The sequence below is a fragment of the Urocitellus parryii genome, chromosome 6, assembly GCF_045843805.1.
Source record: "Urocitellus parryii isolate mUroPar1 chromosome 6, mUroPar1.hap1, whole genome shotgun sequence".
In the NCBI taxonomy this organism is placed as follows: domain Eukaryota; kingdom Metazoa; phylum Chordata; class Mammalia; order Rodentia; family Sciuridae; genus Urocitellus; species Urocitellus parryii.
The window spans coordinates 195432592-195458455 of NC_135536.1; the positions used below are offsets into that span (position 1 = coordinate 195432592).

The 25864-nt window shown below is 52.9% G+C and overlaps 2 protein-coding genes across 2 annotated transcripts; one reads left to right on the plus strand and one right to left on the minus strand.

Annotated features, from left to right (window-relative positions):
* Positions 1-5132: 5132 nt before the first annotated feature.
* On the minus strand, positions 5133-15436 carry Rbpjl (recombination signal binding protein for immunoglobulin kappa J region like). The gene is made up of 13 exons (XM_077800183.1): positions 15421-15436; positions 14709-15099; positions 13426-13623; positions 12024-12149; positions 10895-10965; positions 10594-10709; positions 10188-10362; positions 7688-7825; positions 7186-7295; positions 6786-6938; positions 5726-5881; positions 5506-5609; positions 5133-5406 (listed from the first exon to the last, which is right to left on the minus strand). The coding sequence occupies exons 1-13, from the start codon at positions 15434-15436 to the stop codon at positions 5133-5135; spliced, it is 2028 nt and encodes a 675-aa protein (XP_077656309.1).
* Positions 13420-25864, plus strand: Matn4 (matrilin 4). Its single transcript, XM_026408315.2, has 11 exons — positions 13420-13502; positions 15812-15921; positions 16634-17203; positions 17742-17864; positions 19688-19810; positions 19912-20034; positions 20121-20243; positions 22731-23144; positions 23226-23378; positions 25502-25609; positions 25690-25864. Exons 2-11 carry the CDS (start codon positions 15843-15845, stop codon positions 25746-25748), a joined length of 1875 nt encoding a protein of 624 aa, XP_026264100.1. The 5' UTR covers positions 13420-13502; positions 15812-15842; the 3' UTR covers positions 25749-25864.

A 25864-nucleotide genomic window follows, 5' to 3' on the forward strand; every position in this document is an offset into this window, starting at 1 on the left:
GGGAGATTATCCTGGGTGAGGCTTGAAGAAGCATGTTGCCCTGAGTTCTTCGGCTATGAGGAAAAAAGTTTGCTAACAAGCCTGTGAGTGTGGAAGAGAACTCTACGCTTCCCTGACAGACACCTTGATTATAGCCTAGGAAGATCCAGAGCAGAGCAGCCAAACAGTGCTTAGGCTCCGTGGAGACTTTGGGACAATAAATGTGTAGTTGTGATCTGCTACTGTGGTAATTTGTTACGCAACCTGGAAAACAAACACTCGAAGGTCACTCACCTCTTGGACCATCAATTTCCCCATCTGTTAAATGGAGGAGGTGTGTAGGGTGTGGATCATTTCTAAAAAGTGATTTTGGAGTAACAACAGTGACTGCTATGGGTCAGGACCTATTGAACGCGCTTTACATATATCGATTATTTCATTCCTCATAACATCTTTTTATTTTACACTTATATTTTAGCTATAGGTGGACACAATACCTTTATTTATTTGTGTATTTTTTATGTGGTGCTGAGGATTGAACCCAGTGCCTCATGCATGCTGGCCGAGTGCTCTATCTCTGAGCCACAACCCCAGCCCTCATTCCTCATAACATCTTATGATTAAGATCCACATTAACAGCCAAGTATAGTGGCCTATGCCTGCAATCCCAGCAACTTAGGAGGCTGAGGCAGGAGGATCACAAGTTTGAGACCAGCCTCTGCAACTTAGCAAGACCCTAAGCAACTTGGTGAGACTGTCTGAAAATAAAAGGTCTGGGAGGTAACTCAGTGCTAACGATACCCTGGGTTAAATCCCCTGTACCAATAAATAAATAAATAAATACATACATACGTCAAGCAAGCTGCATTTACAGATGAGGAAACTGAGGCACAGAGTGGTTGAGTGACTTGAACTTGCCAAACTCACCCAACTAGGACACACAGCTGTGATTCTAAGATGCCTGCTGTCGACATTAGATCTACCTTCCTTCCTTTAAGATGACCCCCCCCCCCCCGACACACACACACACACACACACTCAGGACAAAACCAGCCAAGTCCAGGACACCCCTACCCAGGGCCAGGTCTAAAGGTAATGCCCCTTTACAGGCTCAGCCAGGGGCAGAGGTGATCTTTTGGACTAGACAGGGCTCAGGGGTGAGCTTGGTGGGATGGGCCCCACCTGATATTCTTTAACCAGGTGAGTCCGTTAAGAACTGACCCAAGGCTCAGCCTGCCCCAGGACTTCGCCCCGCCCCGCCCCATGGCAAGCAGCCAGCTGCGGCAGGTGTTGACCACTTCACCCACTGAAAGAATTCCTGTGGCACCACCACCTGCCTTTGTCTCTTGGGGTCTGGAACAGAGCCAGGCCCAGCCTGGGGGGGCTTTTGGTGTGTGTGTCTGAGTTTGTTCAGGACTGGCACTTGGCAAACCCTTGTAGATGTCACCTGGATTTCACTTCCCTTAAAGCCACTTCCTCCCCCCTGTCATCTTCATGGTGCGTGCCCTCGGCAGTCCACTTCCTCCCCAAGGAGGAAGATGTCTGAGAATTTTTCCCACACGGTAGTTCTCTTTGCAGAGAACCCAATTAACAAACAAAAGAAAGCTAGAAACCACAAAGAGCGTCTAGTCTTTAGAGGGTTTTTTTTTTTTTTTTTTTTGGTATGGGATTGAACCCAGGGGAGCTTAACTACTGAGCCACATCTCCAGCCCTTTTTAATATTTTATTTAGAGACAGGGTCTTGCTGAGCTACTAAGTGACTTGCTAAGTGCCTGAGGCTGGCTTTGAACTCCGTGATCCTCCTGAGCCACTGGGATTACAGGTGTGTGCCACTGCGCCCAGCTGAGACTAGTCTGCTAATGGTGGGATTTCAGCAGCTTGAGAGATGGCAATCGGGAAGGTTTGGGGTCAGACATTTTGGCTTTATCCTCACTATGTGCCCCATCCTTCCATAACCCACGCCCCCACACCCACACTCTGCTCCACACACTCTCCACCTACATTTTGCCACATGCAAGAATGAGAATTAAGAAGACCTCAGAGTCAGGGTTGCAGGGTTCCAATCAATAGCAGACTCCGTCATCGACCTGCTGTGACCTGGCTCTCCTTGGAGGCTCAGTTTCCCTATCTACAAGACGAGAAGGAAATGTGAGCAATGATTCTCAGTTTGAGCTGCTCACTCAAACCACAGAGAAAAGTGTGCCAACAACACAGATGTCCATCCCCCACCCCCAAGGTTGATCTGTGGTGTGGCTTAGAGAGCTAATTTTTATAGCTTTGTAGCTGATTCTAATGTGAAATGGACTGAATTAATCCATAATTTTTCCTCTTTGGTACTCAGTTCTTACCCACTGAGCCATGTCCCTAGCCCTTTTAATATTTTATTTAGAGACAGGATCTTGCTGAGTTACTTAGGGCCTTGCTAAGTTGCTAGGATTGTCTTTGAACTCCCAATCCTCCTGTCCTTAGCCTCTGGAGCTGCTAGGATTAACAGGCCTCCGGCTGATAAACAGGTTGTAGAGTATTTGGAAATTCCTTAGAAGTATGCAGAATTGTGCATATAGCCCCACCACCAAAAATCCCAACAATAGAAAATTTTTAGGTCATCTTTGACTCCCAACAGTTTTTCACTACTCTAAATGAAAACTCAATGGTAGGGAGGAGAACAGTGCCACCTTGTGGTTTTATTTTGCACTTGCAAAATCCAAATCATCTGCCGGGCAATGCAATATATTTACTTGATGAATACCAATTCAACGTAGGAGGCATTGTGATGTGCCTTGGACATCAGAACACGCAGAGATGAAAGTTACTTGAACATGAAGCTCACAATCCAGGTACATAAAACCCTTTGACCTGAGGTCAAGAGGCAACGGGATGGAATACAAGCCTGGGGCCAGGCTTTTGCTGGAGTGTGACCTGTGCTTAGAAGAGTTCTGTGCTTGATTTCATCATTTCCTGTCTCCGTCTTGAAGTTATTTGAACTAGGAGGCAAGTATTTTCATCTTTTTTTTTTTTTTTTTAAGGCCCCACAAATTATGGAGTTGGTACTCTACCTCAAGTAGTTGAGGAATTTTTGGAGGAGGTGACATCTGACCTGGGTCTGGAAGGCAGGGCAGTAGCGGAGGGAAAACAAGGGAGAAAGGCTATTTTGGTGAGGAAGGAGAAGCAGAGTCCTCAGGCCTTGGTGACAGAGTGTGCTGGGAGAAGGAGATAGAAAGTCTGGTGCTGCAGAGGAGGTGGAGAGGAAAGAAAATCGGCTGTTAGATGATTGAGGCCCAGGTGTGTGACGTGCTCCAGGAGGGCCCAGGCCAGGGACGGAGCTTTGGGGGCCACAGACTTACAGGTGGGACCAAGGCTTGTAGGATCCCCTGAGACGAGAGAAGAGGAGGACACTGCTGCGTGGCCAGGCCTGGGCTTCCAGGCCCACCTAGGTTCTTGACTCCCAAGACTCCTTTCTTGAGGAGTGGCAGAGGAAGCCCTTGAGGGCTGGGACGAATGGGCCCTTGAGCCTCGCTCCCCACGGGGTGTGCTACAAAAGCCCTCTTAGCTTCCTTCCGGCTTCCACACCACCGGGAGATGCCATATAAACCCTTCAAGGCAGGCACTCATTTCGGAGACTTTCTTTTTAACCCTGTCCCTGTGTTCCTCAGCTAGGATTCAGCTTCAGGAGCCACATGCGATATGAGCAAGATTCTCCCTTCCTCCTCACGGTGGGTTTGCTGATGGTGGATCACAGAACTTAAACAGGACTCCAGTGAGTCTAAAAAGCAAACCTAATAGAGATTTGCTCATAAAGGGATTCCCCATAGAGTCTTTTGGGAATTTCCACATGCTGGGGGAGGAGTTTTATAAGAAATGAGCTTTTCCTCAGAGGTCAAGGAAGGGCTCATGGGTTTGAGTGCTGAGCCCATTTCAGACCAGGTGTCCCTGTTAGACCACCAGGGCTGGTATAGGTAACTGGCACCACCCATGTCCTTGGCACCCATAGTCTAAGCCAGGGTCCTGCCTGATGTTTGTTTATTTTTCCTTCCCTGAGAAGAATGTGGGCAGCCTGGTCAGGAATGGATTGTGACCATACAAAGAAGTGCCCTCTTTTGGCTGTGTTATTGCCCACTTATCCCAAGGGCTCTGTCTGGGTTATCTGAAGGGCAACCATGTTTGCCTCTGAGCCTGGAGTACATTCTTGCCTGAGATGTGGATGTAGCTGGTAAGGTAATTAGTCACTGGAGCTGATAGGTGGCCCCCCAGGGCAGTGACATGGGCTCAGGGATGCCAGTTACCTCTAGAAAAGATCAAAATGGCAGGCTCTCTGCACCACAGAATCTGCTCTGGACAGAGACTGATTCTAGAAGAGCAGAGGAATCCCTGATCCTCAGGGCTGCATCCTATTGGGCCTGCAGGAGAAATAACTGGGGAGATGGTTAAGATGGCAAAGCCAGCCTGCTGCCCCGGGCACTGCTTGGCCACCACAGCTGTGGGCCAGAGAGCAAACACAGGCAAGGGTACAGAGGTGGCTCCAGCCCTGGAGGAGTACAGGGAGTGGCATATTCCGGTGCCCCATAACAGGACCAGTGCTCCAAGTGGATCCAGTGTCCACATGTGACTCTGGGTTCTCGGGGACTTGGTGCTGCCCATCAGATCTGGTACTCCAAGCAAAACCAGTGCTCAAGGGCATGCTGGCCGTGACTCAGAAGACTCCCTTCTGGCAGGGTTTGTGAAATTATGTGTTTTCTCTTCAAGTCGGGACACAGATGCCTGGAGGGCAAATGACCCAGGCTTGGCTCGGATCCCTCCACCCAGCGTGTGAAATTGTGAGAGAAAGGAGAGACATCGACAGAGGGGACAGGGACCAGACAAAGTTACTGAGGCAGAGATAGATAGATAGACAGATAACAGATAAATGATAGAGACAGAGGGATTTAGAGGCAGGAAGAAGAAATAAAGATTGGGAGAAACACGCACCCTGAATATGGATAGCATCACTGGGGTCGTGTCTTCCTACATGCCTAAGGACAAGCAAGTGACTTAAGACTGCGGTTCCCTGGCCAGGTTTCTTGCCCTTTCACAGCATAGGGGCCAGGGAGCAGGACTTGACAGCTGGAGCAGTTGCGGGCGCAGGCCTTGGCGGCGGCAGCCGTGCCCCACCTCGTCTACGTCTGGATGAAGAGGTGGAAGTTGGTGCGCGTGAACTCGTGGTGGATGCTCTCCAGGAGCGCGTCGGCGTCCGTGGCGGGTTCCGCGGCGCCCGCAGAGCCGGGCCTGGCGCTGTACTCCGGGGTGTAGGTGAAGGTGAAGGCGCTGGGGTAGAGCAGCCCGTCGGCGCGCACCAGGCTCACGGGCACCGTGATGGGAGTGCGCATCCAGCGCCAGTCGCTGCCGAAGGCCGCCACGTCGGGCACCACGCACACCAGGGACCTCGGGCTCCTGGGGTGGGCCAAGGGGTTAGGGCTACAGGGACTTTGATGGCCCGTGCGCCCCGGTCCCTGCTCCCTGGAGCCCGGGGGCCGCCTGTCCGCCCCGCACCTGTACATGGTTTCTGACTCCACGTCCCCGAACCACACCTTGAGCCCCGCGTGGAAGTTCTCTCCATGCAGCTCCAGCGTGGCCACGTCACCCCCGCCGCTGAGCTGGGGTAGAGCGCCACCGGTGGGATGAGGAAGGGGAAGGAAGTCGCTGCCCTCCCCCACCAGCTCCCCCGCCTCTCCCCAACGCCCCCCCGCCGGCTGCCCCCGGGCCAGGCCACCTCGAGGGTGCTGATGAGCGGCACCGGAGTGACCGGCTCCCGCGGACACGCCAGGCTGGTGCTGAAGGAGAACTCCACCGACTCGGTGCCGATGATCGTCCAGCAAGAGCTGTCGTTGAGCAGCGCCCTGTTGGCCTCCCTGGGGCACGGAGAGGCCTGGGGGGAGACCCGAGGGTGTGGCGGAAGCTTCTGTCGATGGTGGCCCACAGAGGGCCTGGGCCCCGTCAGGTCCAACGGGGTCTACACGCCCTGGAGGAAGCCCTGGAGTCCTCTCACTTAGAGTTAAATAAGTTCACTGCACCGGCTGGTCCCTAATGGCCTTATTTTCGTGGGATTCTATAATCTTAGTTTAATTAATTAGCTTATTGATCTATTTTGGTACTGGGGATTGAACCCAGGAACATTACCACGGAGCCACATTCCCAGCCCTCTTTGTTTTTTCTTTGAGACAGGGTCTGGCTAAATCGCCCAGGCTGACTTCAAACTTGGGATCCTTCTGTCTCAGCCTCCCAAGTGGCTGTGATTACAAGTGTGTACCACCAAACCCAGCCTATAATTTCATTTTTTTAAACATTATTCAATTTTATACCCTAATAAACTATGACGACTTAAATATTCATTGGAAAGGAATATTGTTCAATAATAATAATAGTTATTCTCTACAAATCATGATTTTATCTCCCAATAATCTATGATAATATTCTTTGGGAAATAATATTGCTGAATATTATTATATTCCACACTTCGCAATTCTCTCTTAACATTCTGTGATTCTAATAGACTTTACTCAACAATAATTAATACTATTATCAATTATGATTTTTACTTATGTTCTGTAATTTTATATCCTATTACTATGATCTTAATATTCTTAGGGAAGGAGCATTGCTTAATAACATTAATTATTATTTTTTCTACATTCTGTGATTCTGTCCTGATAGTCTATGATTCTGACCTCCCATGGCAGGCCTTCAGTAAGCAGCATCCGAGGTGATGATAGCTTATATCACCTCCCCGCATTCTCCGTTTTGAGGATGCTCCTGTGGTATTCTCTGCTCACCTGGAATTGCACCACCTTCTCTGTGGCAAGGCATAAGTAGGTGCCACCTCCTTCCGGAGGGCCACCAGGAAACTGGAAGGCACACTTGTGCAGTTGAGAGATAGGCTCATCTACGTCGAGGAGAGCACACTGTTTGGCTACTTTGCGGATGATCTGCAACACACGGGTGGTAGGGAGAGTGGTAGCAAGGTGTCCAGGTGACCAGAGGCTGTCGTCCCAGCCAGTTTCTGCTCCTCTGATTGCCATGGTGTCATTGGCAGATACCCACCAACCACCCACTGTTTCCAGAGTGAGAATAGGTGCCTTCACCCTTGGGTCTCACCACCCCCACCCTGCCCCTGTGGGCACTTCCTCTCCATGAATCTGGGGACCCCTTCAGGTACACCCTCCTTCCTCATACCATAGGAGGTAGCGTGATGCCGGTGACGGTGCAGACAAGCTGCACCAGGGAGCCATAGCGGACGTAGCCCTCTCGAGGTGGGAAGTCCCCTTTCGTGGAGTGCTCATCAGCTGGGGGTGGAAGGAAGGAAGGAAGAAGGGTTTCAGGGGCCCCAAGCTTGTGCTCCAAACCCTGCCTTTTTTACCCCTGACCCCATCTCACATCACACTGGGCCTTGCTGGTCCCTCAGGGAAGCTGCTAAACTGAAGGTTCTACTCCCGGGGAGGTCACATGTGGCCATCATTATAAATGTCTGCTCCTGGGGCAGACACTTACTCGGGCATGGACACTGGAATCAGAATAGCTTGGATCAGTCACTGACTCACCGGGACCCTGGGCAAGCCTTTTTATTTCCAAGATGGGATACCCAGGGCCAGGTTTACTTTCCTTGAGGGGTTGGGGTGAAGATTGAACAAGTGAATGCACATGCAGGGCCGGGCCCTGGGCCTGCTGACATAATTACCCAGGTGGAGCGTGAAGGCAGCCCACTGTCTTGCACTGGCCACAAAGGCCCCATCCTCCACAGAGAGGTAGCGCGTGGACACCGTCTGGGAGCGCAGGCGGTTGAAGAGGGAGACCTTTGAGCCTGAGGATATGCACACTGTGAAGGGAGGTAGAATCAGTGCCCTGGTTCCTTGGACTTGCCACTCAATCTCCTGTCCTTTGTCCCTGTGCCATCCTATGCCCTGGGTTACCGGTATGTGCCGCAGCACCCAGCCCACTGGCCTGGACACACTGCATTCATATTTCACAGCTATTTATCTAGGGCTTGCTGCAGTCCAGCCTCTGGCCTTTGTCCTCTCCCTTGTGCTCCCTGGGCATCCCATCAAGTCACTCAGGGCCTATTTTGTGGCAGGCACTGTGCTGGGTACTGGGTTCCAACATGTCAACTAGTCCTGGCTTTGCTTTGGAAGAGGTCACCATCTCAAGGTCATAATTATACAATGGCAATATGATGTGACGAGGGCTGAGTTATGGATCTTCTTGGAGGAGGTTACACTTGTAGCCAGGGAGCGTGAAGCAGGTGGGGTTACACAGAGGCAAAGACCACGTGGTGTGAAACAGGGGCACGAAGCTTCTAGGGCTTGACATTTCTCTCTTCCGGCCTATGGCACATACTCAGAGCCAAGCTTTACTTTCCTGTTGGACTTTGACCATCTGGAGAGAAGGCACAGGTGGGTCCTTGGCCAGTTTCTTCTTACAGTGCTGGACGGACTGCAGGTGCTCCGTTTATATTTTGTCCAAGCCTTCCTCAGAATAAGAGGCAGTGTTTATTGTGAGCCAAGTACTTTTCCAAATGTTTTTACATGTATTAGCTCATTTGATTCTCTTAACGACTTTCTGAGGTAGATAACACTATCCCTACTACAGGTAGCAACCTGCTCAAGATCATGTAGCTCACAAGCTGTAGGACAGCTTGTTGGAAACTCAGGCCGCTGAGCTCTGGAATCTGCACGCCTTTTGGATTTTTATTTATTTATTTATTTATGGTACTGGGGATGGAACCCAGGGGAACTTAACCACTGAGCCACACCCCCAGCCCTTTTTTGTATTTTATTTAGAGACAGGGTTTCACTGAATTGCTTGGCACCTCACTAAATTTCTGAGGTTGGCTTTGAACTCAAGATCCTCCTGCCTCAGCCTCCCCAGCCACTGGGATTACAGGCAGACGTCACCGTGCCTGGCTGGAATCTGCTGCACTCTCAACCATCATACTGTGCCACCACCCTCCCTGGCTCTCCCATGAGGCCAAGGGCCTGCCAGAACTCGGCCTGGATCTGGGCATTCTGCAGGCTTTGTTGTGCTGATGTTTTCTGGTGCTGGGGATTGAATCCAGGACCTCATGCAGGCTAGGCAAGCACTGTACCCCTGAAGTAAACCCCCCAGCACATTTTGCTTTTTTTTTTTTGTTGTTGTTGTTGTTTTGTTTTTTGGTTGTTGTTGTTTTGAGACAAGGTTTCCCAGGCTGGCCTCACTTTGCGATCCTCCTGAGTAGCTGGGTTACTGGTATGTGCCACAGCACCCAGCTCCAACTATTTCTTAAGTGAATGGATGAATATTCCAAACCCAATGTTCTTCATTTTCCATATAGGAACAATGATGGGAACTACTTCACAGGGACAGGATGAGCATCAGACAGGGTGATGTCTGTAGTCACTAGCTCAGAAAGCCCCTCTCACTCCCTTACCACCCAGCCATGGGAGTGGGGTGTCATTGTTATTCAGACACACCCCTCCCAGCCTTTTCTTAGAGCTCCTGCCTGGGATTTGCCACTTGACATCAGGACAGTGTGTATCTCAAATTGCTTCTGCGATCCACGGTGCATGTCTCCCCTGCAAGGCTATATTTCCTCTAGAAAGAGACACCCGTCTTATCATATACGATCCAGCACAAAGTCAGGCAAACAGCAGGCACTCCATACTTTTTTTTTAAAGTTAGGGTTTCCACTATGTTGCCTAGGCTAGTCTCTAACTCCTGGACTCAAACCACCCTCCTGCCTCAGCCTCCCGAGTAATTGGGATTATAGGCACATCCACACCCTGCTCTACAAATACTATTAACTGGATTTTCTCTGTCACTTTATTGCCATCCCCCTTGGTCCCAGTGCTGGGAACTGAACAGGTAAGCACTGATCCAACCCCAGACCTTTCTATCTCACTTTGAATCTGTCCCTAGATTGCCAGCCGCAGTGATTTTGTCTGTTCTGAGCACCGCTCTCATCCTACTCCCACTCCAGCTTATGCCTCCCCTTTCCTCAGCCTTGGCTCCCTACATCTCCAGGCCTAAGCGGCACCCACTCATCCAGACCGGACCCCCTCTCACCTGGACTCGGCCCTGGTCACTCGGATCCCACACCTACATCTCGCCCCACGCCCCCCATCACGTCCCTCTCCCAATTCAGCGGCTCTTGACTTGGTGGCACCTCCCGCCCTGCCTCGCCGTCGGGCCCCTCCTCGGCTCACGGTCGGTGTTTTTCAGCGACTGCTTCTTTTGCGACGGCTTGGAGATGACCTTGATGAGGCGACTGTGGAAGGTGCCCAGCTCGCGGCCCCCTCGCAGCACCAGCCGCAGCACCAGCCGGAAGTGCTTCCTCTTGTCGGCGTCGGAGATGTACAGGGTCTTGGCACAACCGAATTCCTACAGGTTCGAGGCATGGGACCGTCACATCCCAGCCCTCCTCCACACCCCGCCCCCCTGTTATCTGACGTCCGGCCCATGGAGGTGACCAGAGGCTCCAGGAGCTCGGCCTCTGACCTGCCGACCTCCAGACCTCCCGGCCTATCTCCTGGTTAGGAAGGAGGCTCAGGGGCTCCTCTCCAGAAAGGCGGGCATGGAGCAGGAACCGGGCTCCCCCCTGTGCACTCTCACCCTGGAGTCCGGCTGCTCCTCGAAATTCAGCTTCTGCGTCTCGGCCGCGCTGCCGGACGCGCCGTCCAGTCCCATGTAACCGCAGACTGTAGGCCCGGTCTCCCCCGCCTGGTGGGCTGGACAGGGGACGCGAACGGCTCTAAAAGGACTCAGGATCCCAGGACTCAGGCGCCGGGCAACCTTAGCTTTCACCGCCAGAGGGTGCAGCGAGGCTGCGCCGGCGAACCGTCCCGTTCCCAGGCCCAGAGCGCAGTCCTCCCTGCAGAGACCAGCAACCCACGTCCCCTGAGGGCGCCCTCACCTTGACCCTGCACTGGCTTCACCCTCCAGCCGGGACCCGCGAGGTAGACACAGGGCGGGGGGCAGAAGAACCTACCGAGACAGGAGAGTGCCGGGTTCGTATCTCCGCTCGCCTGTCTGGTAAGCATCACCAACCCACCCAGCCCTTGATTCGGCCTCCCTTTCTCCCCTAGGCTCCTCCATTCCTGTGAACCCCATTAAGGTCGGAACTTTCTTTTCTTTACACCCCTTGCCCAATCCATCTGCAAGTACCCCCACTCCACCTTCAAAACCTCCGGAATCCACGGGCTTCTTACCACCTCCCACCCCTGCTCTGCCTGCACCACGCATCTGCCTTCCAGCCAGCCTCTCTGTTGTCCTCCTGCACCCTTCAACTTATTTTTCACACAGCAGACAGAGTGCTTTTTTAAAAAACATGAGTCAAATCATGTTACTCCTGTTCTTGAAATCCTCCAGTGGCTTAAAATGCCAAGTCCTCACATGATCTGGCCCCTGCTTACCTCTCCAACTCTTTCCTCTAACTCCCCCCTCTTCCTCTACCTCCAGCCATTCGGCCTTCTTTTGTGCCTCGAACATAGTTGGTACAGCCATAGGGTCTTTGCATTATTTTGTTCTTTGTAGTTGGAACATTCTTCCCTTGGATTTCCTCATGGCTGGTTCCATCTTAACATTCGAGTCTCCTCCTTCATCTTCCAAGCTAAAATACCCTTGCTTCAATTTCTGTGACATTACTTTGTTTTATTTTCCTTTTAACTTTCCCCATGATCTGGAAATATCTTATTTGCTCACTTGTGGGGAGGTTATAGTTTGTCTCTTCACATTAGAAGGAAAATACCATGAAGGCAGGGACTGTGTCTTGTTCCACTGTGTGCCCAGTGCCCAGCAGAATCTGGCACATGACAGGCACTCCAAAAGTGGCTGAATGGATGACGAGTGGAGTGAGACAGTGCAGATGGTAGAGTCACGGGGAGGTTCTGCTATAGACCAAAGTGGGGGGCATGCTGGCGGAGGGACAGGTCCCCTGATCAGTCAATAGCTGAGGTCTCAGCCCTAAGTCCCCTGGCAGGAGGGCAGAGGGGTGCCTGGGGCTGAAAGCCACAGGGAGCTGGGAGGGCCACGGAGGCACCTACCGCTTCTCGTTTCCGTATGATTTCTGGGCTACCTTGGCATGTAGGATCCGCACTGTCTGTTCACATCCTTGCTGCAGACACCTGCACACGCCTTCCCTCAGGATGGTGGTGCACTCCGGGGAGGACCTAGGAGTGGGACAGGCCCACAGCAGGGAGAGTCACGGGAGGGTGGCACATAGCCCACCACTCCGGTTGAGTAAAATGAAGCAGGGCAGGGGTGGGATTGGGATGGGGCTACTATACATTCTGCTTCCTAGGGATCAAGGTGTGTGTGTGGGGGAGTGTTAGTCCAAGGAGAGGACTTAGATGCAAGTTGTGGGCTAAATATTTGGACTTTGAGATACTCAATGAAGCATGCATGGGGCCCAGTGGGACCACCCAGGTGCCACTCTATGGGTCTGGCTTCCTGCCTGCCCCTTGGCACTCTGGGGCCTCAGGGAGACATAGCTGTGACACAAAGGCCCCACTTATGCTGGCCTTGAGATGGGGTATGTGGGACTGGTCGTTAAGCCTCCCCATCCCCAGAGAATGCCAAAGGGAAATGCTGGAACTGGGCCCAGAGTGCTGCTCTCTCACCTCCTGCCAGCAGACTCCACAAAAATGAAAAGCACCCCCAACTCTGTCCCGGGATGGGGGGCAGCTGAGATCTTCTATGCCCAAAGCAACATTCCACTCTTTCTCCCATGAGAAGGGGCCTAATGCCATGCGGGCTTTCCTTTCCTTGATTACAGGGAATCAAAGTCGATTACATTGGCGCTGCAGGATAAGCCAGGTCAGAGCCCGGGGTTTCTGGTGGCTTCGCAGCATGGGGGGTTGAATGGGTGAGGGTGGGTGCACCCAAAGCCTGCCCCATGGCAGGGCGCATGTAAAGGAGTCTCTGGTGGGAGAGAATTTGAGAACTAGCAAGCTGGGGCCCAGAGAGCCACTATCCCTGAAGCTGTGCGTTTGAGCCTTTTACCCTCTTGGTGGGACCCGAGTCAAGGCCTTTCCTCACTCCTGGAAGGGACAACGGAGGGCAAGAGTCGGGCGGGCCCTCGGACGTCGGGCCAGGCAGTCGGGCGGCCAAAGCCAGGACCGCTCCGCCTCTTGGGGCTCTCCTCGGGGAAGTGCCTCGTAGGCTTCCAGCGCATTCCGGCTGCGAGTGTCGCCGCCCGTCTCCAGCTGCAGCGGAATTCCGGCCCGGCAGCTCGCGCCTGCAGCTCCAACCCGGCAGGGACAGGGGACGCTGCGCTTGCCCCGCCCCAGTCGTCAGGGGAAGGGGGGGATCGCTCCCTGCCAGTGGGAGGGTCGCAGCCCGCGCTCCCCCTCCCCACCCACCAGCCTTGGGTTAAATGCGGCCGCCGCCTCTGCTCGCTCCAGCTGCCTGGCAGTCCCACCTAGGGCGCGCTGCCCACGTCGTTACCTGGTCCAACTGCCCGCGAGGCTCCGCCCGTCGGCTCCGATCTGCGGCCGCGCCTCCGAGCTGTCCGGCAGGCTCAGGTGAGTCAGAGGGCCCGGGGGCACTGAGGGTTCTGCAGGGGAGCGCGTGTCAAGCCCGACCCCGAGACCGCAATTAACCCAGGAGGCACCGCCACGGTGCCTAAATCTGACCTGCAGTGACCTTTCCAAATCGAGTCTCCACGAGAAAAGCCGACAAAAGGGGAGCACCCTTTCCCTAATCTTCCACCCCCAGGCCCAGGCACCCAGGTGTTCAATCTCGGGACCTTGAAAGAGTTTGCACAGACCGCCCTCCCTTGCAAGTCCACTCTCCCCAATCTAAGTGCATCAGCCAAACTTTCCCTTTAACCAAGGATTAACTCTTCAGAGGAGTCCTGGGCTCTAGTGTCATCCAGGTGACCACGTTGCTGTGACATTGGGTGAAGACCCCCATGGTCCTCTCTGGGCTTAGTTCTTTCTGTAGGCTGGGGGTAGGGGGCTGGATGAGTGATGGGCTTCTCCACAGTCCCTATTTCCACTTTCTAGGATTCCTGGGGTTGAGGCAGAGCCAAGTGTATGTTGGCTCAGGTCAAGAGTAGGATAAGGGGACCCTCATCAGGATTTGGGGGGCTCCAGAGGCAGGCATGAAGGGTTGGAGAATGGCAAAGGGCCCTCCCGCTTTTACCCACAAGCTACCCAGGGGTCCTCTGCTGTGACCCAAGCAAGAGAAGGCTCTCCCCACCCTCCCATCTCCACTAGCAGCTGCAGATCCAAGGGGCACATTTAGCTTAGTCACCCTGCCACGGTGGGCCCTGCCAGAGAGATTGTTGTTCCTCCACTAGGCCTGGAAGGCGAAGGGGGAGAAGAATCCCAGGCGGGAAAGCCTTCTGGAGCGATCCTCAGGCCCCGGCCTTGCTCAGAATAGGCCCATTCATGGAATTGGGAGGTGGGGAGTTGGGTAAGGGGGGGTGGCCCTCTCTGCCAAGAAACAGCACAAGAAAAATGGCTACCGCAGTGTCAACTTGGGGCGCAGGGGTGGGGTAGAGAAAGGAACGGAAAGAGGTGTAACGACTCCTAGGCCTCGGAGAGCTAGGCAGCTTAGGAGCCAGCCGGGAACCAGGATCCCTGGATTCTAGTCCTGCCTTGCAGCTCAGCGGGCTGTCTTCCTGGGACTCAATTTTTCCATGGGTTCAAGGGGGTGGGGGGGTGGGGGTCCTTCCGTTATTCTCAAGGGATGTCGTCGGGGGCCACTGGAGGGCGAGGGCTCACCTGCTGCCCCCATAAGGTCCATGGCCACTCTGCAAGGCCCGGGCTGATCTCTCGCTGCCCTTGGGCAAGTCCAGTGCCACCGTCCTCGGAACTCTGCACAACTCTGCTCCCAGAGCCTTGTGCGGGATATATTCCAGGCAGGTCTTATCTCCAAGGCTCCGGGCTCCTGGCCGGCTGTTTGCTCTGGGCAGGGACACCTGCTGGGCAGATGTGGGCTTCCCACGGCCACTAGACCGCCACAGCCAGGCCCGACGCCCCCTGGCGGCCTCTCCTGAGAGCAGGCGGGGAACCGAGGCACCCAGGCCCTGGTTGTGCGTGGTGGGCTTTGGCCGATCACTGCCCACCACCCCCACACTCGAGCCTGAGAAAGGGGCTGCCCTTCCGGCGCCACCTGCGGTTGGGCGGTGTAGGGGAAAGGACTCGGGTTTGCAAAGACAGCCATACAGAAGCTCCTGTGTGCGGAGGGGAGGGCCGAGGAGGTGAATGGTTTCTGTCTGCCGAGGTTCGCCTCTTGGGAAAAGAGGCACGGAGCCCTCCGGCTGGCTCCCAGAACCAGACAGACTAGGGTACTATCCTGGCGCAGCCACTTCCTTGCCGCATGACTTTGGGTACCAGGGCTTGACTTCTCTTGACTCTTCTTGAGTTTTGTCCTCTGTGCAGTGGGGACAACAGCAACCTTGGTGTTAGAGCTGGAGAGAGGATTACATGCTACAAGGCGTGAAAAGCATTTAACGCTGTACCTGGTATTTAGGAAGGTCTTTTTCTTTCAAAATTTTGTATATTTAAGCTACTATTTATTTATTATTCTGCTATCCTACAAAGTATAACTTTCTACAGTTCTACAAAGAATCTCTTGTGTTTCCCAGCAATCCTAGTGTGATGACGTGTGTGTGTGTGTGTGTGTGTGTGTGTGTGTGTGAGAGAGAGAGAGAGAGAGAGAGAGAGAGAGAGAGAGAGAGAGAGAGAGAAACGTTTGGATCATACACAAAAATAGAGATTAGTAAAATAACCCATGACCCTCTCCTCTCCCCTTCAAGTATCCATTCCCCAGAATAAGAGCTCTGTCAATACTATTGCTTTTCTAATTTACTGTCTCCCTCCAGGCTCTGACATCTTCTCTGTCCCCCAAGCAATATGAGAGGCCTTCTTTGCTGGCCACTGGCCACGTTGCTGCTCCTTCTCCAGCCCTGGGAAACCCAGCAGCAGCCCGCAGGTGAGCGGGTGCCCCGCCCTCAGCAGCCAACTGGGGGGTGGGGAGTGGAGGGGAGGGGAAGGGGGGGGGAGAAGCCTGAGCCTGGAAACGTACGGCACTCACTGGGTTTGAGATTCACACTTCGCCTGCCTCTCTGGGCCTCACCTCTAGGATATGGCTTAGTTTTGGGTTCATGCAGAACTGTCCATTCAGGGTTTGATTTTTAAAAACTTATTGAAAACATGGAAAAATTAAGAGATTTCACACACAAATTCTGATTTGGGATTTCTTTTTTAAAAAAAATCCAAGGACCTGATAATATTGGATCCTCGTGAGCACATGGCAACTTTTGGCTGGAGCTGCTCGGTTTAGAAGGGATAAAGCCGCGTGTCCACGGCCCTAAGCCAGCCAGGTCATTCATTTTTGTTGCCTGCCTGACGCTTATTGGCATTTGAGTTTTCAACACCTGCTCCTCGCCCTTTCCTTAATGGATAATGCCTTCCCAGAGTAGCCCTCAGAAGTGTCCATGGGAATGTGTGCAATCTCCTAGCCCAGTTTCTCAGCAAATGCTGGACGAGGGAGGGTGTTTAACCTGCCTTGGCTAGGTTAATGCTATGCTGGGCACTGCTAAACCGGAATAGCATCATTTCTCTTGGGTTTCCCGGGGTGGACGTGTCTTTTTGGAGGTAAGACTTTGCTAACCTAAGAAAGTCCTTCCTGATCTCCACTGTAGGTCCCAAGTGCCATACTGGGCCGCTGGACTTGGTCTTTGTGATCGACAGCTCCCGCAGCGTGCGCCCCTTTGAGTTCGAGACAATGCGGCAGTTCCTAGTGGGCCTCCTCCGCAGCCTCGACGTGGGGCTCAACGCCACGCGTGTCGGCGTGATCCAGTATTCGAGTCAAGTGCAGAGCGTCTTCCCGCTGGGCGCCTTCTCGCGCCGCGAGGACATGGAGCGCGCCATCCGCGCCCTGGTGCCACTGGCACAGGGTACCATGACTGGGCTGGCAATCCAGTACGCCATGAATGTGGCCTTCAGCGAGGCAGAAGGGGCGCGCCCGCCGAAGGAGCGCGTGCCGCGCGTCGCTGTCATCGTGACCGACGGGCGGCCGCAGGACCGCGTGGCCGAGGTGGCGGCGCAGGCGCGCGCTCGCGGCATTGAAATTTACGCGGTGGGGGTACAGCGCGCCGACGTGGGCTCCCTGCGCGCCATGGCGTCGCCCCCGCTGGACGAGCACGTCTTCCTGGTCGAGTCCTTTGACCTTATCCGGGAGTTCGGTCTGCAGTTCCAGGGCCGGCTGTGCGGTGAGTGGGAGGGCGCTGCAGCGAGGCTCCAATTCTGTTTGGATTCTTGTTCCCTCACAGGGAGTCCCCTCCCATCCCGGCGGAGGGGTGCGGTTCACCCTGACCTTAGGGTCAAACTCCAACACCAAATGCCTTCAGCAAGAATTACTGTCCCTCAAAGCTGAGAGCAAGGCCCGCCCCGCCCACCTGGTTTTGGCCCCTCCCACTCCGTTTAACTATTTCCACTAACGCTGCGTGGTCTGAGCATTCTGAGTTGTTCTGTAAGCGCTTCTCTGCACCGTCCTTACCCCTGTGTGGTCCTGCCTATCCTACTGACACGTGGGTCCCGAGCCATCTCTTTGTGGCTGTTCATCGGAGCTGCTCAAGCCCTCCTCTTTCCCTAAGCTCTCCCACCTGGACAGACCCCCTCACACGAATCACATCCCACCCAAGGCCTTACTTGAGGATGGTGCTGCCTCTGACCGCACCCCATCCAGCTCTCTCATTGGAGGCTTTTGCCCTTCTGGCTCCTGCTGATTCTCATGCTGTGTGTCCTTAGGGAAGGACTTGTGTGCTGAGTGGGGACACATCTGCCAACACCAGTGTGTCAGCGCTCCAGGAACGTTCTACTGCGCCTGCAACTCTGGCTACAAGCTAGCAGCAGATGACAAGAGCTGTTTGGGTGAGAACTACCCCGCCCTGCCATCTCACTACTCCCGAGCCTTCTTTGGCTCCGTGTAGCTCCAGAATTGGTGGGAACGAAGGAGTTTGGAAGGGAAGTAAAAACTGGCCTCTTTCACCTTAGAGGCCCAGGGAAGAGGAAATCACCAGGTCCTGGTGGGACCAGGGCTAAGAATCTTGACCCCGTAGTTGAGCTACTTTCTGTAGCCTCTTTTCCTTCTTTTAGCCCAGTCTCCTAACTCACTTCACTCCTCTCCCCAAAGTGTTTCCGTCTCCTCCCCGTGTCTGTTACTTGGACACTGTTGGGGTCCTCAACAGTTAGTGGGGTCCCCCCACATGCTGCTCTTCCTGCCTCTGCACCTCAGCTGTTTCTGTAGAGCTCACCTGGGCAGCCTTGACTACTCCCCTCTGCTTCCGCAAACCTTTCCTTCCTTTCTTCCTTCTTTCCTTCATTGGAATCAGGGATTGAATCCAGAGGTGCTTAACCACTGAGCCACCTCCCCAGTCCTTTTTATTTTGTAGTTAGAGACAAGGTCTCACTAAGTTGCTGAGGCTGGCTTTGAACTTGTGATCCTCTTGCCTCAGCCTCCTGAGTGTATACATCTTTCACGACTTTGTTCTTCATTTTTTTTTGTCTTCTGAGAAGCTCTGGCCCGTGATTCCTTGCTTACACAATTGGGTTTTTCTTTGTGACATGTTCAAGAGTCTACTCTTGTAATTGTAACTGTTGCTATTCCTGACTGCTAAGTTAATGTCAGGCATTGTGCTAGGAGGACTCTAAACATTAGCTCTCGACCTCACAATGACTTGGAAGAGGAGATCATGTGATCCCAATAACCCAGATGCCACCTGGGTTTCTAGAAACTTTTTAAAGTCTGGTTTTAACTCCCCATTTGAGGACTGTGAACATTCAAATTCCTCCTCTTCTGCTGCATTCATTAGATTTTGGGTCCTTTCTCAGTTTTTGACCCTGTACATACTGTTCTTGTGTCATGCATGTAAATCAGCCTCTTCTTTGTTTTATAGGCTTGTGGGCATGCAAGGGTGTATGTGTGTGTGTGTGTGTGTGTGTGTGTGTGTGTGTGTGTGCACGCCTGTGCCTGTGTGTATATCCATTTTACTAAAGAATGACTGTCAGGGATGTGAGTTACACTTATAAAGTCAAAAATGAGAAAGAAAACCCCATTGTTTATAAGTGAATGTGTGATGCCCTTATTCCTAGAAGCCCCCGGTCGGTCAGCCCACTGCAGGGACTTTTAATGGGCACCTTCAGCCCACAGAGCTGCTCATCTCCAAACCGTCTCTTGTGTTCTTTTTCTTCAAGGCAGATTCCCCCTTCCCAGCGCTAATCTGCCATCCTCACACCTCCAAACCATCCAGGTGCTGAACAGGGCAAGAGCCTTCCTTTAGCAGAAGGAAACTGTACACAACAATGGCCATCCTCCATTATATTCCCATTTTGCAGATGGGGAAATGGAGGCTCAGAGAGGTCAAGTGGCCATGCCTTGTCCTCCCCTAGAAGTCAGTAGCATCTGGAAGACAGGGGCCCTGCCTTCTATGACTGTGGCTTCTCATTCTCATGACTGGCTCAGTAATGGGCACACTGGCTCTGGGATGTGTCCAGTAGGGAGGGTGGCCTGGCACCGAGGAAGGAGGCTAAAACATACAGAAGTTACAGGTGCCTCGGTGCCCCTGAGACTAACTGGTCTAGGTCTTTGGGGTTGGGGTCCAGGCATGGGTATTCTTAACAGGCTCCTTGGTGTTCATGCTGCTAGGTCTGAGGGGTGCGGTTCTGGGCCAAAGCTGACCCCCTCTCATCCTCAGCCATAGACCTGTGTGCTGAAGGGACCCATGGCTGTGACCACCACTGTGTCAGCTCCCCGGGCTCCTATTTCTGTCGTTGCCGAGCCGGCTTTGTTCTCCAAGAGGACCAGAGGAGCTGCAGGGGTGAGTAAGTCCCAGCCCCCGCCACCCACCAGTCCCCTGGACCCAGGCCTCTGGTGGCTCTGATCCGAAAGGACTTCCTGGTGTTTCTTTGTCCCCTTCAGCCATTAACCACTGCGGCTTTGGGAACCACAGCTGTGAGCACGAGTGTGTCAGCACTCTCGGTGGGCCACGGTGTCGCTGCAGAGAGGGCCACGTTCTGCTGCCCGACGGGAGGACCTGTCAGGGTGAGGGCGTCCTGCATTCTGGGGAGGGGCAGGAGACCTCATCTGCCGCCAGCACCCTGACTCATCCCGTCTGTCCCTCTTTTAAGTCAGGGACCTTTGCAATGGTGTGGACCACGGCTGCGAGTTCCAGTGTGTGAGCGAGGGCCTGTCCTACCGCTGCCTGTGCCCAGAGGGACGGCGACTCCAGGCGGACGGCAAGAGCTGCCTCCGTGAGTCAAGGGTGTGAGGGAGCTTGGTCTGCTTCTGCCCCCTGCCCCCTGCCTGAGCGGGGTCCTAGGACGTGTGGTGTGCCTGTCGGGGGTGGGGCTCCCTGCCTGTCTCCCAGCCTTCTCCTCAGTCTTCTTTCCTGCTGCCAGGGTTAACTTAGGAATCCGTATTGGATCAGATTCTTCCTTGGTTTAAAATCCCTCTGTGGCTCGCCAGTGCCTACAGAATAAAGATCCAATACCTTACCCCTGAGCTTTTCAAATGGTGACTACAACCACATTAGTGGATGATGAAATCAAATTAGTGGTTTAAAACCAGCATTTAAAAAGGAGAATGGATGGGAAAATAGAGTTCCCTGCACGTAGAAAGAGTAAGTATTGTTTCACGAAACTTTAGTTATATGAAGTGCGTCATGATGTAGTATTATTATTATCAATTTTTTTCTTACTGTGGGTTGTGGTCAAAATTTTGAAACTACCACTTAACTCATCACAGTCTAGCTTCAGGCCAGCCCATCAGCCTGTCTCCTGCCACATGCAGACATTTTAGTCATGCTGGCCTGCCCCTTCCTCAGTGTGTTGAGAACTTTTCAGCAATCATGCCTCTGCATTGCTGTTCCCACTTTTTGGACTGTTCTGTCTGCCTTGGCAAACTCCATCCTCCTAGTCCTTCAAGACTGTCTTGGTCCATATGGGCTGTTATAACAAAGTACCATAGACGGAGTGGCTGTCTTCATCTGTTTTGTGTTGCTATAACAAAATACCCATGGTTGGATAATTTATAAAGAAAAGAGGTTTATTTAACCGACAGTCCTGGAGAGGCAAGACATGGTGCTGGCATCTGCTTGGTTTCTGATGAGAGCCTTCCAACTGATGGCATCATGTCAGGAGCTTTTATGAGAGTGGTTGGGCATGTGGAGGAGATCCAAGACATGGGGTGGACTTATTTTATAACTATTTACTGTCAATGATAATCCAGTCCCTAACTCAGCCCTAACTCATTCTGTGGAGAGGGCATTCAGCCCTTTCTAGGGTGGTGCCCCTGTAACCACATTACCTCCTACCAAGCCACACCTCACAAGGGGTCCACTGCCTCCCAGTATCGTTAGCTTCCGGTACCTGAACTTTGTGGGGCCAACCATGTCCACCCACAGCAGTGGCTTAAACAACGTTTATTTCTCATAGTTCTGGAGGCTGAGAAGTTCAAGACCAAGGCGCTGGCAGACGCAGTGTCTGGTGAGGATCTGCTTCCTGGGTGGTAGATGACACCTTCTCACTAGGCCCTCACACGGTGGTGGAGGAGGAGGAGGCTCTCCTGAGACTCTTATCAGACGCTGAGTCCATTTCTGAGGGCTCCACCCTGATGATCTCATCCCATCCTGATTGCCTTCTGAAGACCCCACTGTTAAGATCATCACACTAGGGGGTGGGGGGACACATGGTTCAAGGCAGAAGAAAGATCAAATAAAAAGCCTCTATGCAGCCTTCCTCAGTAACCCCAGGAAGGAGGACTTGCCCCCCCCCCTGCCCTTCCCCTCTCATCCAGAACTTTCCTTAACGTGGCAGATGGCACGTCTGCGTTGCTCTGCTCTAGCCTGGTTGCCTTATGGATTGGGATTGCGTTTTCTCTGTTGAACCTCCTTCGGGGGCCCGTGAAGTCCCTCGTTCTGAACAGGGTGGGCAACACTGTAGAGCCATTAGGAGCAGGAGTTTGGGGGTCAGACAGACCTGGCTTCAAGTCCCAGCTCAGTGACTGCTAGCTATGGAATCTGAGGAGATCACTCTGTCCTCCAGAACCTCAGGTTATAGAAAATGGGGATAAAACTCCAGGTTATCAGGAAGTTTGAGAATATACATATTGTATTGAGGACACACACACACACACACACAGTAAGCTGTCAGTAAATCATGTTTTTATTAATACTGGTGTGGTGCTTAGAATTGTGCCTGCTACATAGCAGATGCTCAGGAAAGGGTAGCAATGGTGGTAATTATCATTATCTTTTAAAAAGAAGCTTTGCTGGGCATGGAGGTGCATGGCTGTAATCCCAGCTTCTCTGGAGGCTGAGGCAGGAGGATCACAAGTTCAAGGTCAGCCTGGCAACTTAGACTCTATCAAAAAGAAAACAAAACAAAAAATTTACTCCTAGTTACTCAGGAGGTTGAAGTAGAAGGATCCCAAGTTTGAGGCCAGCCTAGGAAGGGGGGGCATAGCTAACTCTGTCTCAGAAAAGGAGGGGCTGGAACTTAGCCCAGTGGTAGAGAGCTCCAGCTTTCTGCGGCTCTGGGGTCAAACCCTAGTACCGCCCCCCACCCAAATGATGTTGGTGATTTCCCACTGTCAGGCACAGCTGAACTCGGCCCATGCGTTATAAACGTGACTGAGTGGCCAGGTGGGTGGTGTGGCGGCGGTAGTGGTCATGGTTGTCATTATGGTTGCTATTGGTAGTCAAGGACTGCCCTCTCCATCCAAGCCTTCTGGCTGTGCAGGGTGCCGGGAAGGCCACGTGGACCTTGTTCTGCTTGTGGATGGCTCCAAGAGTGTGCGCCCACAGAACTTTGAGCTGGTGAAGCGCTTCGTGAACCAGATCGTGGACTTCCTGGATGTGTCCCCCGAGGGCACGCGCATCGGGCTGGTTCAGTTCTCCAGCCGCGTGCGCACCGAGTTTCCGCTGGGTCGCTACGGCACCGCCGCCGAGGTGAAGCAGGCAGTCCTGGCTGTGGAGTACATGGAGCGCGGGACCATGACCGGCCTGGCGCTTCGCCACATGGTGGAGCACAGCTTCTCGGAGGCACAGGGTGCCCGGCCTCGCGCCCTCAATGTGCCTCGAGTCGGCCTGGTCTTCACGGACGGGCGCTCCCAGGACGACATCTCAGTGTGGGCGGCGCGCGCCAAGGAGGAAGGTGGGCTTGGCTCGGGGGAGACTGGGCTGGGGTGCGGAGGGCGCGAGGCCGGGGGCGCCTCCTGAGTCCCCGGTCCCGTAGGCATCGTCATGTACGCCGTGGGCGTGGGCAAGGCCGTGGAGGAGGAGCTGCGCGAGATCGCTTCGGAGCCCGCGGAGCTGCACGTGTCCTACTCCCCGGACTTCAGCACCATGACGCACCTGCTGGAGAACCTCAAAGGCAGCATCTGCCCCGGTGAGCACCCCCACCTCTTCTTTCCCTCCCCTCACTCTTCCCCACACCAGAGGGACCGCAAGGGGTGGGCTCACCAGACACGGCCTGGCTCCTGAGAGTGTGGTCCTCCGACCAGCCGTTGGGCAGGCCCCTGAGAGCTTGTTAGAAATGCAGTGATTCTAGGCAGTCTCCAGACCTCATGAATCACAATTGGCACTTTAACACGACAAAGCCGAAGAAGCACTAAACCAGGTGACCTTCCCCCAAATTAGCAGTGTTCAGAATAATTTGGGAAAACTTTCAAAGGCACGCCAAATTTAACATTTGTAAGTGGAGCTACAGCATGTATCCCTTGAACTTGTTGGAATTCAATTTTATGGACTTGGCAAAGCGGCCGGACTGAATGTTTTAAGTACACAAAGACATGTACTTCTTGGACGACTTAGCCCATAAATGTAATCCATCTGCTTCATTCGGTCCTCAGCAGAGGGAAAAGGGACCACTCTACCTGTGGGGGAGCAGGGGCCGGTTGAGCCCTGTGTGCATGCCTTACAGATGGTATTCAGAAGTTCTTGGAGGTAGTGGTCACCACAGGGGTTTTAGACTCTAACCAGGCACAAGATGTGATTCTTCTTTTAGATTATCAGGTTCTGAGGGCGGGGCTGAGCCTGGCCAGTGTGTGTGTACATTTCTCTCTCCCCTCTCTCTTGAGGCTAATTCTAATAATTATACGGAATATTGCAGAGCTACTGAATTAGCTGCTCTTTTAGGCCCCTTCCATTCCTGACTTTTACACTCCTACAGTGTGACTTCGGACAAGTCCCTTACACCCCACCCAACCTTAAGGTTGCCTTCAGCTCTAGAGTTCTAAGTCTGGGTTCTGTGGTTGAGGCTCTTTCTTTAACCATTAGATGTATTAACCTTCCCCTTTTCTGATCCTTGTTTTCCCCAAGTGCAAAGTTTTATGGCATGATGGTCGGTTCCATTAATAACAGGACATATAGCAGTTTTCTAAGGATACAGAACTGAGATTAAAAGATAACCTTTAAATCATCAAAGCAACTCTTTATGAAATCTAAGTGCCAAGCATTTTGCTTACTACTTTATATTCTGGAAAATTGAAAATGGCACACAATGACAGAATTTCAGTGAATCTTACTATGGTAATATGTACCATTTTTATATACTATTAAGAAAAACAGGTGCAAATTTTAATTCTAAGGCTCTGCCCCTGAAAGGCTGAACTGTGTAGGAAGATAGGTTTGATCAGTGGTTATTAAGCATTAGTGTGCATTAGTCACCCTGGAGTGTTTTGTAAAAAAAATTGCTGACTCCAACTCCAGATTTTCTGGTGCAGTAAATCTAGGTTGGAGTCTGAACATTTGCATTTGTGACACTTTCCTAGGTGACCAAGTTGAGGACCACTGGTGTAGTTGAAATACACTCTGAAGTGTTGACTTGTGTCAGGAGTTGTGCTTTCCAGTAAAGTAGCCAGTAGTTACATGTGTCTACTTAATTAAAATAAACAAAACAAAAACTTTAGTTCTTCAGTGGCACCAGACACATTTCAGACGTTAAATAGCCACATGTGGCTTGTGGCTACTGCATCAAATGGGACAGATATGGAATACTTCCATCACTGCATAATGTTCCATTGAAGAGTCTTATTGCTCTGGACTCTCTCCGCTCAAAGTGTGGCCTGTGGACCAGCAATACTGGCATCACTTGAGGGCTTATCGGAAATATAGATTCTCAGTTCCTCCTCCATTCTGAATCAGAGTCTATGTTTTCACAAGCTCCCCTGATGATTCCAACGAGTAGTACAATTTGAGAAACTCTCTTGCAAGTTGTGTGTGTACACACACACATACACACACACACCACTCTAAAGTCATTGAACCCTCACAACCGCCAATGAACTGTTTTCTCATTATATCCATATAACAGAGGAGCTAACCGAGCTTGGAGAGGTTGAATGAGTCTTCCAATACTTGACAGCGGTGTGGCTGGAACTCAGCCGAGGTCTGTCTAAATCCAAAGCCCATACTCAACCATATGCCCAGTGGAGGCAAACAGAGCCAGGGCCAGGGCCGGCTTGGCCTCCTGCAGTTTCTCCTTCCCCTGACTCTGTGCCCTACCTGCAGAGGAGGGCATCAGCGCTGGGACCGAACTGCGGAGCCTCTGCGAATGCGAGAGCCTCGTGGAGTTCCAGGGCCGCACGCTGGGGGCGCTCGAGAGCCTGACGCAGAATCATATCCTTTGGGGCTGGAGGCGTGGGCTGGAGGGAAGGTGAAGGGACCCAGCAACCCCGAAGGCTTCCTTAACCGCTCACTGGCCCAGTTGACAGCGCGCTTGGAGGATCTGGAGAATCAACTGGCCAACAAGAAGTGACGGCCGCTGGTGGCCTGGGCCGGGCTGGGCGCGGCCTTGCGGACCGTGCTCCTAGCGCGCCGTCGGGGCGCCCGCGCCGGGCCGAATCCGGACCCTTTGGGCGGGGACCGTCCGTA